Source organism: Solenopsis invicta, chromosome 16 (assembly GCF_016802725.1).
Source record: "Solenopsis invicta isolate M01_SB chromosome 16, UNIL_Sinv_3.0, whole genome shotgun sequence".
Classification (NCBI taxonomy): Eukaryota; Metazoa; Arthropoda; class Insecta; order Hymenoptera; family Formicidae; genus Solenopsis; species Solenopsis invicta.
This window is the reverse complement of record NC_052679.1, coordinates 24,387,697-24,400,092: the sequence shown is the minus strand read 5'-3', so window position 1 is coordinate 24,400,092 and position 12,396 is coordinate 24,387,697. Positions and strand designations below refer to the sequence as shown.

Genomic DNA, 12,396 nt, shown 5'->3' with positions numbered 1-12,396 from the left:
CATTTAGAACATTTTTCACTATCTCTTATAGTTTTGACGATATACGCTTCAAAGGAAAAAAACCGATTTTCTTCAAAGAGGTGTTTTGTCCCCTAAAAGTGTACGTATGAAAAAGTACGTGTCTCTTATTTTTGTGTGTACTACAACATATTAAAAACTCGTTTAAAACTGAGGCGGACACATCCATGTGTTTTCTTGTTAGAATTTTCTCAAACCGCATTTACTCCGCAGAAAAAAATTTTTTATATATAATTATAAATAATTATACATAATTATTATTACCAAATATGTTCATATATATTAAAATATGTATAATTATATATAAGTATATGTAATTATATGTATACAGGCATACATATATAATTAAAGATAAAAAAATGTTTTCCTGGGTCTCATAGAAAATGTATCAATATGTGGTTTAACGTAGTTGTCAAAAAACAACAAAAAAGATAAATTCTATGCGGTTTTATATCAACCAAGATTGTAAACGTGTTTCTACTCGGAATTCTACGTCAACAGTCTAATTAGATTTTAATTTGAATTATAAATTTCTTGTGCAATTTGTTAGATTTAACGAAAATTTCCTGATTCAAAACCGCATTATTCTTATAAGAAAAACGTGTCCGATGTGGTTTAACGTAGTTTTCCAGAAAACTGCGAACAACTTCTATTTGATTTTACGAGCATTTCCGTAAGATTTCAAACTCGGAATTCCACGTTGATCATCTATTGAGCTTCTATTCAAAATTCCACGTTAATCATCCTATTGGGTTTTATTTGGAATTTGTTAAACAATTTACTACATTTAACAAACATTTTCTGTTTAAGTAATTGCATTCAATTGTGTAAACTTCTCAATATAATAACTCTAACTCGGTTTTCTCAAAAATCTGTTTTTTTTTCGTTTTTTACCAACTTGTAAAGATTTTTTATGAAGTAGTCGGAATTCTATAATATGTTGATTGGAAGGCTAAAGTTTCTACGTTCTATTACAAAAAATTCTTGCGTAGTACGTTAATTAGGTTTTACAAGAAATTGCGGTTTTCCTGGTAAATAAAAAATATGCCGTGTAGTAATTTATTATTAATCCCGGAAATTCCTAATAAATATGTATTAAAAATTAATTGGTTGAATATGAGCTTTTGAAATTATAATTTTTCGTAATTTCAGCGAACATTCAGATCTGCAAATATACAAATATATTTTGTAAAGATGTTGCTATTCGTGGATATGTTTTCAGCTTATGTCCGTATTTGCGGATCAGAATATTTGCTGGATTTAGGAGAAATTATAATTTTAAAAACACATGTTTATTGCAGCCTGTTAAAAACATGATATTTTTGTTGTAAAGATTTGTTATGATTTTTCGCTAGAATGATGAATAGTTTTATAACATGAATAGATATGAGATAGTATAATCGTTTTAGTATTTTTTGTAGAAGTATTTCAGTAATGTCCATATTCCAAAAACTAATTTAAATTTCTACTTTTGTACATTGCAGATTATTGAGCTCACATATCTGGACGGCGTCTTCAAGAAATGGGACTATTTCAATTTTCAAACGGAGGACAGTCACACAGAACTAGTATTACACCGTTTTCTTCAGGAATTTGTTGATATTTCACTGATTATGTGAATCAATTTGAACATAGAATAGTCTTGTATAAAAAAGATAACGATATCAGTATGTGAATCTCCATCATTTACCTTTTTCTTTTGATCCTCAGTTTTCTATATTTTATTATAATATAGAGAAGGTGTGCTCTAGTTTATATTGATCTCAATAGAGAGAATTGTTAATTTGTAGTGAAGTTTATATCAATTAAGAACTTTTTATTAATGCGATATAATAAATTACGTTCGTGACTTATTCAAGTATCCCCAATCTTCTTTGACCATGTCTGCCAGCTTTTCGCCAATCATATAGGTAGGCACGTTTGTGTGCGCCGATATAATCTCGGGCATGATAGAAGCGTCTGCTACTCGCAGTCCTTCAACACCAATCACCTATATACGTATACAAATGTATAAATTATAAATCAAAACGTGTGTGTGTGTGTGTGTGTGTGTTTGTGTGTGTGTGTGTGCCTGCTTAGATTATAAATATTTGTTGCAAACAGTCAAGTTTAGTCCCTTTTTTTAGCTTTTAAAAGTTAACTCGGTGTTTTGAGAAATTGATAGTGTTTTTCACGCTGATTCCGAATATATAGGTCTGTAGTTGATGTCATGCGCCGTTCTAGAGAAAATGAGTTTTAAAAAGTTTCAATTCCATAAAAAATGTAATTTTTAATTTTCATAATTCAAAAAGTACTTTAAAAAAATAGCTTTTTTATAGTGTTTTGTAAAGTTCTCGAGATTGACTATAAGAAAATGCAATAAAAATAATAGAAGTTTTTACTTGAAAATGATTTTAATAATTTCTGAAATATTAAACGTTATCGATAATTCTCAACATCCTATATTTTTTTATTGCATTTTTTTGTAGTTGATTTGCAAAACATTTTGAAACACTATAAAAAGATTATTTTTCCTTAAGTACATTTCAAATTATGAGGATTGAAAGTTACAGTTCTCATGGAATTGAAACTTTTTGGGGCCTATTTTCTCTGGAACGGTGCAGAGCATCAACTAGAGACTTACATATTCCGAATCAGCGTCAAAAAATTTATCAACACTTTCAAACAACGAGTTTACTTTTGAGAGCTAAAAAAAGGGGCTAACTGCCTATAGAAATTTGGCATCACTCTTTGAGAATAAGTACTTTAAAGTGTGCCCAACGAATACCTTTAACCTAGGATCGACAACAGCAGTTGAATCCCCTCTCGGTCCCATCTTGCAAGTGCCACTATAGTGATAGATAGTCATGGTCGCTGTTCTTATAGCGCACTCCCAATAATCATCAGAGTCATATTGATAGTTTTCGCATCCGGGAAAAGTATCGTTTGACAAGTGTGAACCAAACATCTGCATTGTTTTCGTCTGACCGACGGTTATTGCATTTCTAATGCCAGCAATCATAGTTTTAACATCTTCTGGATCATCAAAATAATTCGGAACAATCTCGGGTTTAACATTAATATCATTGGCTAATAGTCTTATTCGTCCACGACTCTTTGGTTTCAACAACATCGGTAGTATGCTCCAACCGTAATTGTTACTATATTTCTGCCATATCTCACGCATTCGATCGTTGAAACCCATTATAATTGGAAAAATAACATCTCCTTTAAATGCACTACCAATAAATATCAGTTCTATGTCCGGCATACTGTCACGTTTTTTTGGATTTTTGGTGTCGATAAAAGCGGCAGCCTCACACGCACCCGGGATTGTAAACGGTCCTCTGCGCCCCTTCACAAAGTCTCCTATATACGGAAGAGTGGGGTTTATCATGTCGAACAGTCGGATACTTATCGGTTCATTCACTGTCCATGTTAGCCCGCTAAATGCTACGTGATCCATCAAATTTTCACCCACCGGCAAGTCCTGAACAGTTTTAATTCCAAGCTCTCTAAGGTGTTTTGCCGGTCCAATGCCAGACATCATCAATAATTGTGGTGACCCAATGGCACCCGCGCTCAAAATTACCTCTTTGTTTGCAAACACTTGGATAATTTGACGATTTTTGATAAACTCTACGCCGATCACCCGATTCGTACGTTGATCGATCAGGATTTTTCTCACCATGCTTTCGCGTGTCACATGAAGATTGGGACGATTTCTTGCAGGATGTAAATAAGCTCTGTTGCTGCTCATACGAGTGCCATTTACAGTCGTGGTCTGCAAATACGAAAATCCTATCATATTTTCTCCGTTATAGTCCAACACCGGATATCCCAGCTCTTTGCCGGCTTTTAGGAAGGCGTCTGCTAGTAGCGTATGGAATTTTGGGTAAGAAATATGCAACGGTCCTTGAGTTCCATGATAAGTAGTATCCGATTGCAGTTCTGGGATATTTATGGTTTCCATCTTTTTAAAGTATTCGAGGACATCCTTGTAAGCCCAGCCTACATTCCCCATTTTGGCCCATCGATTATAATCTTCGGCGCAGCCTCTGGTTGCGATCATGTAGTTTAGGACGCTGCTGCCTCCCATCACTTTTCCTCTAGGCCAATTGCACCTATTCTTACTCATACCGAGACAGTATTTGTTGGATGATTTTGTTTGGTCCTTCCAATTAATATCATTGCTTAGCTGCAGCATATAAACGGCAAGCGGGATGTCCATCATCAAATTTTCGTTAGATCCAGCTTCGATCAACAACACTTTAATCTTGCGAATCTCACTTAATCTTGCAGCTATCGTAGCGCCAGCCGTACCGGCGCCAATTACTATGAAATCGTACACTGCTCCAAATTGCGGAACTATGTCCGGCAGCTGCTCATTCATATAACGTTGGTGTTCTATTAATAAGTTTAAGACTCCGGTACCTGTTTCAAGTATATTTGTTAATTCGTGTCCGCTGATATTATTGCCGTAAATACTGTCGTATCGTTTTGTTCGTGGTTGTCCGCTTGACTGCAACGGAACAAATATAGTAACGAATATAGTAACACTGAGAAAGCAAATGAATCTCGGAATCTTGACCGACATATCCAAGTGAGAATTGGCTATTGAACGTGTTTCGAGTTGGGCGCGATAATGCAGAATCTGGATCTAATGCCTGGCATATATACCTGCTTTGAGATTCACGTTTTATAGGTGTCACTGTTTGCGCAAGCATTCCACCAATGCAGCGTATAACATCACACAAGAATTATTATGCAGCAGATATAATCTTGTGAGAAAAAAGGAATCTTCTATTGATAATTAATTCCAAGAATTAAAAAAACTGTTATATTTAAACTTCCTTATCCATTCTTAACATGATCTTCTGTTAATGTATGTATATTAAAACGCTTCTCATAATTTGTCATAGATATATTTTTTGCTAATAATTAATGTTTTCACAAAGGCAACCAAAATTATGCTGTAAAAATCAAGTTTAAGTGTCTAAAATATGCTTACCGGGTAAATATTTATTTTATAAAAAAATGTATCGAACAAAAAATAGAGCTTGTAATAAGTTTTATAAAAAAAGTTTATATACATGTTTTACCTAACTTCAATACTGTAGTTGGTATAGTAGAAAGACTGTTTTCAAATAATTTTTTTTTAATTTTGAATAGTTTTGCGTGAAATGTAGATGCTTGGGCGGGGAAAAGGTTCCGCTCTTCCCCCGCACCTCCTCCCCGTATTTTTTCTAACCTAATCTAATCCTATTTTAGTTGTAATTTGGCCAAGGATGTCTAATTGACCGTGTTGCGGTATTAGATTTGAAATTATGGCCCATCCTTTCCCGCACCCACCACGTCATTAGTGGATCGACTTGACGGGGTGGGTTAGGTTAGAAAAAATACGATGAAAGAGTGCAGGGCGAGGGGCGGAGCCTCTCTCCCGCCCACGTGTCCTCTGTACGACATGTAAAAATTTGAATTTGTCAGAGTTTTTTCAAAATGCTTTTTTGATTATAACTCCTAAAGTATTGGAGTTAGGTAAAAAATATGTATAGAATTTTGTTTGTAGAGCTTATCACAAGCTTCATTTTTTGTTTAACACATTTTTTTGTAAATGAATATTTCCTGAAATAATTAAGAAAAATTGTTTTTTCTTTCTCTAAGTATATCTCGAAATCTGTAGGAGAGTGCCATTTAATTTATAAGGAAAAGTGGGTCAGTATCCTTGTCTCTATAATATATGTCATGGTCAACATGATTAGAGCTGAGTCTCTTATAGTGCACAATTACCAAATATGTTCTATATAGTTCAAAAAATATTTTAAAGAAAAGAATATGTTTACTTAAAAAAGTATGTTTTTTTGCAAAAATTTGAAAGTATTACTAAGGTAATTTATTTTGGAGTTAAATGAACTTGATAAAATTTGTTTGCATATTTATTTTCTAATTTAATTAATCTTTTGGCATTAAAATATTAAATGAGATAAGTACCTATATATCAAATATACATTAAGCAGGAAGTAATTATGTACAATTTCAGTATAAAAAGAATAATAATTCGAAATCTGTTTCAGAGGCTAAAAGAGCGGGAATGATAGCGCTTAATTACATATTAATTTAAACAATATAATTATGTTTTAATTTATTTATTTTAAAATGCATCTCAGAAGGAAATTTCAGCAAGTGTAAAATTCAAAAATATCTGAAACTTTGTATATAAGTTTAGAGTGGATTGACCTAATCAATTTGGATGAACAAAACAATTTTTTTTAGCGGTTGATATTTGGTTTTAGGGGGTGAAATATTTTTTTGAAGAAAATTATCTGTTTTCTTTTGAAGTGTATATCGTTCAAAGTATAACAGATACAAAAAAATGTTCTAAATAAATGTTAAATGGCTCCAAGAGTACTTTAAAAAAAATGTGATAATAAACTGTGATAAAAGAATTAAAAAAATTTTTTTAAATACTTTCTTCTATCATTTACCTACTTTTCAAAATTTTTCTTCTTTTTTATAAGCAAAATAAAACTTATTTTTTTACAAATTTAACGATATATGATAAAGTTATGTCGCGACACTTCTATTTTCCGAAAATAATTAGAAACCACTCCATAAGCGTATATGTGCTTGATACTTCACAAAGCCTGTTTTTCTAATATTTTTAATAGGAGATGTAATGTAATAGGAGATGACAAAAATATTTTAAAGAGTGTTTATATAAATGTTATAAAATCGCGCACATCGAGAAAAACATTTACGTAACGTTTAAGCCTACGGACCACTTCCTTGCATTCCCGTGTGTGTGTGTGTGTGTGTGTGTGTGTGTGTGTGTGTGTGTGTGTTTATTACTGAAAATGAATTATTAATAAAAATAAAAAAAAACTTATTCCCAAACAATTTTTTTATTATAACGACTAAAATGGTGAAGTTATGTAAAATATGTATATGACTTTTTTTGTTGAACTTATCACAAGCTCTATTTTTTGTATGCGTCTTCTTTTGTAAAATGAATATTTTCTGAAGTAATTAAAAAAAACTGTTTTTTTTTCTCTAAACATATCTCGAAAACTATACGAAAACGTCAATTAATTTATAAGGAAAAGTTATTTAGTATCCTTGTCGCCATAACATATGTCAATGTCAACATGATTGGAGTTGGTCCCCTATACTGCACAATTACCGGCATTTTTACTTTTGAGCACTTCTAAACTTTTTCAATGTACACTTTTAACTTTAATTACATACACTTTCTCTCATTATTCTTAAGCTTGAGTCTATTATCACGCGAAGGTACATACACTCGAGTGCTTCTTTGTTATTTAACTTTTTATGCGGCCATATACATTTTAAGTTATACAAAGTTAAAGCAATAACATGGACTTTTGTTAATATAGTTTTTTAAGCACAACTTTTATATCGAAATGTTTCTTCGATAAATTGTTGTGAATAGATTGTCATTCTAAAGAGCAGTGTTTAGAAATATTTGAGATATCATTTTATGCTTGTTGTTTAATGTTAAACAGGGATAAATTATTTTTAATAAAATTTCTAATGATATTTCTAAAGCTTCTGAACACAAGAAAATTCTAAATCAGAAAAATTGTAAACAATGGAAAATTAGAAATATATAATTGTGTAACAAGGTACTATTTCTTTCTTTTAAACTAAACTAATTTTTTAAAATTATTTTTATGGATAGCCATATTGCAACCACTTGTTTTCTTTCATCGATTATGTAGTAGCATTAGATTCTTATAAATTACGTCCTAAATAATAAATATTTTATTACTTTAAGTTTAGAGTCTAAATTTGTTAAACAACACTCTGACGAATGTAATTGTTCGAGTTTAAAGCAAAAATATTAATTATAAACAAAGTTATTCAATAAAGTAAAAATGGGTGCAATATTACCCTCTTTTTTTCTAATCAGTATACACTCTTACTTGAAACTGTGAACACGTGTTATTGCAGAACGATAAATATGCTTTGAATAATTGAAAGGTTGGAAGATTATCGAGATTGATGTAATGCAATAAAAGGGAAGGTTATTAGAAAGCCATGTTTGTTTCTTTTTATACAATTAGTATAAAAGCTATCCGCTTCTGCATTTGATTCATATGTATATAATTTATTAAATTTTTTTTTTTAATATTTTATTTTTACGAAAATAAGAAATTATTTATTCTATATAATTGTTACAATAATAATATTGATCACAGAAGTGTTCAAAACAGAAGTAATTTTTGCACCATGCACAACGTATAAAAGACATTTTACCACAAATGCTGCATTTCGGTATATGTTTTTTTTTTTAAATAATAGTAATTAATTGGATTTTCAAACTTTTCAGGCCGTGTTAATAAATAGATTTGTAAATAAATTTACAGGCAATATTGATAAATAAATTAATTTACACTCTTAAAGTAATAAAACATATCATAAATATCGTACTTGGAATTTGCTGATGCTGTTAGTATGTTGAACTTCTTGTTATTTTCCGCTTATCTTCAACTTACTTTTTTTTTGATCCCCAATTTTCTATATTTTGTTATAATATAGAAAAGGTGTGCTTTAGTTTATATTAATCTCAATGGAGAGAATTGTTAATTTGTAATGAAGTTTATATCAATTAAGAACTTTTTATTTAATACGGTATAATAAATTACGTTCGTGACTTATTCAAGTATCCCCAATCTTCTTTGACCATGTCTGCCAGCTTTTCGCCAATCATATAGGTAGGCACGTTTGTGTGCGCCGATATAATCTCGGGCATGATAGAAGCGTCTGCTACTCGCAGTCCTTCAACACCAATCACCTATATACGTATACAAATGTATAAATTATAAATCAAAATGTGTGTGTGTATGTGTGTGTGTGTGTGTGTTTGTGTTTGTGTTTGTGTGTGTGTGTGTGTGTGTGTGTGTGTGTGTGTGTGTGTGTGTGTGTGTGTGTGTGTGTGTGTGCGTGTGTTTAGATTATTAAAATATTTGTTGCAAAGGGTGAGGTCAAGTTTAGCTTCTTTTTTTAGCCTTCAAAAGTAAACTCGGTATTTTGAGGGATTGATAGAGTTTTTCATGCTGATTTCGAATATGTAGGTCTCTAGTTGATGCCATGCACCGTTTCAGACAAAATGAGCTCAAAACTGTTTCAATTCTGTAAGAACTGTATATTTCAATTCTTATAATTCAAAAAGTATTTAAGGAAAAATAGCTTTTTTATAGTATTTTGTAAAATTCTTGAGATCGACTATAAAAAAATGCAATTAAAAAAATATCAGTTTTTACTTGAAAATGATTTTAATAATTTCTGAAATATTAAAAGGTATTGATACTTTTTAACATCCTATATTTTTTATTGCATTTTTTTGTAGTGGATCTGGAGAATTTTTCAAAACATTATAAAAAGATTATTTTTCTTTAAGTATTTTTTGAATTATGAAGATTAAAAGTTATAGTTCTCACGGAATTGAAACATTTTGGGGCCTATTTTTTCTGGAATGGTGAAGGGCATCAACTAGAGACCTACATATTCGTTATCAAAGTGAAAAACTCTATCAACACTTTCAAACACCGAGTTCATTTTCGAGGCTAAAAAAGGGGGCTAACTGCCTATAGAAATTTGGCATCACTCTTTGAGAATAAGTACTTTAAAGTGTGCCCAACGTATACCTTTAACCTAGGATCGACAACAGCAGTTGGATCTTCTCTCGGTCCCATCTTGCAAGTACCACTATAGTGATAGATAGTGATTGATGCTGTTCTTATCGCGCACTCCCAATAACCATCAGAGTCATATTGATAGTTTTCGCATCCGGGAAAAGTATCGTTCGATAATTGTGAACCAAACATCTGCATTGTTTCCGTCTGACCAACGGTTATTGCATTTCTAATGCCAGCAATCATCGTTTCAACATCTTCTGGATCATCAAAGTAATTCGGAACAATCTCGGGTTTAACATTAATATCATTGGCTAGTAGTCTTATTCGTCCACGACTTTTTGGTTTCAACAACATCGGTAGTATGCTCCAACCGTAATTGTTGCTATATTTCTGCCATATATCACGCATTCGATCATTGAAACCCATTACAGTTGGAAGAATAACATCTCCTTTAAATCCACCACCGATAAATAGCTGTTCTATGTCCGGCATACTGTCACGTTTTTTTGGATTTTTGGTGTCGATAAAAGCGGCAGCCTCACACGCACCCGGGATTGTAAGTGGTCCTCTGCGCTCCATCAGAAAGTCTCCTATATACGGAAGAGTGGGGTTTATCATGTCGAACAGTCGGATACTTATCGGTTCATTCACTGTCCATGTTAGCCCGCCAAATGCTACGTGATCCATCAAATTTTCACCCACCGGCAAGTCCTGAACAGTTTTTATTCCAAGCTCGCTAAGGTGTTTTGCCGGTCCAATGCCAGATATCATCAATAATTGTGGTGATCCGATGGCACCCGCGCTCAAAATTACCTCTTTGCTTGCAAACACTTGGATAATTTGACGATTTTTGATAAACTCTACACCAATCGCCCGATTCGTACGTTGATCGATCAGGATTTTTCTCACCATGCTTTCGCGTGTCACATGAAGATTGGGACGATTTCTTGCAGGATGTAAATAAGCTCTGTTGCTGCTCATACGAGTGCCATTTACAGTCGTGGTCTGCAAATACGAGAATCCTATCATATTTTCTCCATTATAGTCCAACACCGGATATCCCAGCTCTTTACCGGCTTTTAGGAAGGCGTCTGCCAGTAGCGTATGGAATTTCGGGTAAGAAATATGCAACGGTCCCTGAGTTCCGTGGTAAGCAGTGTCCGATCGCAGTTCTGGGATATCTATGGTTTCCAGCTTTTTAAAGTATTCGAGGACATCCTTGTAAGCCCAGCCTACATTCCCCATTTCAGCCCATCGATTGTAATCTTCGGCGCAGCCTCTGGTTGCGATCATGTAGTTTAGCACGCTGCTACCTCCCATCACTTTTCCTCTAGGCCAATTACACTTATTGTTACTCATACCAAGACAGTATTTGTTGGATGTTTTTGTTTGGTATTTCCAATTAATATCATTGCTTAGCTGCAGCATATGAACGAGAAGCGGGATGTCCATCAACAAATTTTCGTTAGATCCAGCTTCGATCAACAACACCTTAACCTGACGAATCTCACTTAATCTTGTAGCTATTGTAGCGCCAGCCGTACCGGCGCCAATTACTATGAAATCGTACACTGCTCCGAATTGCGGAATCATGTCAGGCACTTCCTCATTCATATAACGTTGACCTTGCATCAGGAAGTTCAAGGCTCCAATACCTATTTCAAGTATATTTGTTAACTCGCGTCCGCTTACATTATTGCCGTAAATATTGTTGTATTGTTTCGTTCGCGGTTGTCCACTGGACTGCAGCGGAACGAATATCGTGACGGCACTGAGAAAGCAAAGAAGTCTCGGAATCTTGACCGACATATCCAAGTGGGAATTGGCTATTGAACGTGTCTCGAGTGGGGCGCGATAATGCAGAATCTGGATCTAATGCCTGGCATATATACCTGCATTGAGGTCCACGTCTTACAGGTGTCACTGTTTGCGCAAGTATCCCACAAATACGGCCAACAACATCACACAATTAACAAGAATTACAGAATTATGCAGCAGATATGACGTTGTGAGAAAAAGAAAAGATACATTCTATTGTTAATTAATTCTAAGAATTCTATTGAAAAAAAATGGGATATTTAAACTTTCTTATGCATTTTTAAAGTGATCTTTTGTTAATGTTTATAAAAACGCTTCTCGTAATTTGTCATAGTGATATTTTTTGATAATAATTAATGTTTTTAGTAAGGCAACCAAAATTATGCTGTAAAAATCACGTTTAGGACGCCGAAAATATGCTCTGTATAGTTGAAAGAATATTTTAAAGAAAAGTATATGTGTACTTAAAGAATTATATTTTATTGCAAAAATTAAAAGTATTACTAAAATAATTTATTTTGGAGTTGAATAAACTTGACAAAATTTGTTTGCACATTTATTTTCTATTTTAATTAACTTTTTGGTATTAAAAATTTAAAATATTAAATGAAACGTATATATATATATATATATATATATATATATATATATATATTTATTATACATTAAGCAAGAAGTAATTATTTATGTACAATCTCAGTATAAAAACAAATAATTCGAAACCGGCTCCAATGATCAAAAGAGCGAGAATGGTGTAGCGCTTAATTACACTTTAATTTAAACGATATAATTATGTTTTAATTTATTTATTTTAAACAAAAAATATATCTAAGCCACGATACATGTTTCAATCTCGTTTGATTTTCTTCAGTCGTAGATATAAAAATTAAAATGCAAAATCTTATATAAAAATATACTTGAT

At 32.6% G+C, this 12,396-nt stretch overlaps 2 protein-coding genes across 2 annotated transcripts; both read right to left on the bottom strand.

The window, feature by feature from the left end:
- Nucleotides 1-1,797: 1,797 nt before the first annotated feature.
- LOC105202827 (glucose dehydrogenase [FAD, quinone]) lies at nt 1,798-4,676 on the bottom strand. Its single transcript, XM_039458809.1, has 2 exons — nt 2,786-4,676; nt 1,798-2,008 (listed from the first exon to the last, which is right to left on the bottom strand). The coding sequence occupies exons 1-2, from the start codon at nt 4,592-4,594 to the stop codon at nt 1,856-1,858; spliced, it is 1,962 nt and encodes a 653-aa protein (XP_039314743.1). The 5' UTR covers nt 4,595-4,676; the 3' UTR covers nt 1,798-1,855.
- Nucleotides 4,677-8,616: 3,940 nt separating this feature from the next.
- On the bottom strand, nt 8,617-11,494 carry LOC105202829 (glucose dehydrogenase [FAD, quinone]). Its single transcript, XM_026134995.2, has 2 exons — nt 9,666-11,494; nt 8,617-8,812 (listed from the first exon to the last, which is right to left on the bottom strand). Exons 1-2 carry the CDS (start codon nt 11,463-11,465, stop codon nt 8,660-8,662), a joined length of 1,953 nt encoding a protein of 650 aa, XP_025990780.1. The 5' UTR covers nt 11,466-11,494; the 3' UTR covers nt 8,617-8,659.
- Nucleotides 11,495-12,396: the final 902 nt, after the last annotated feature.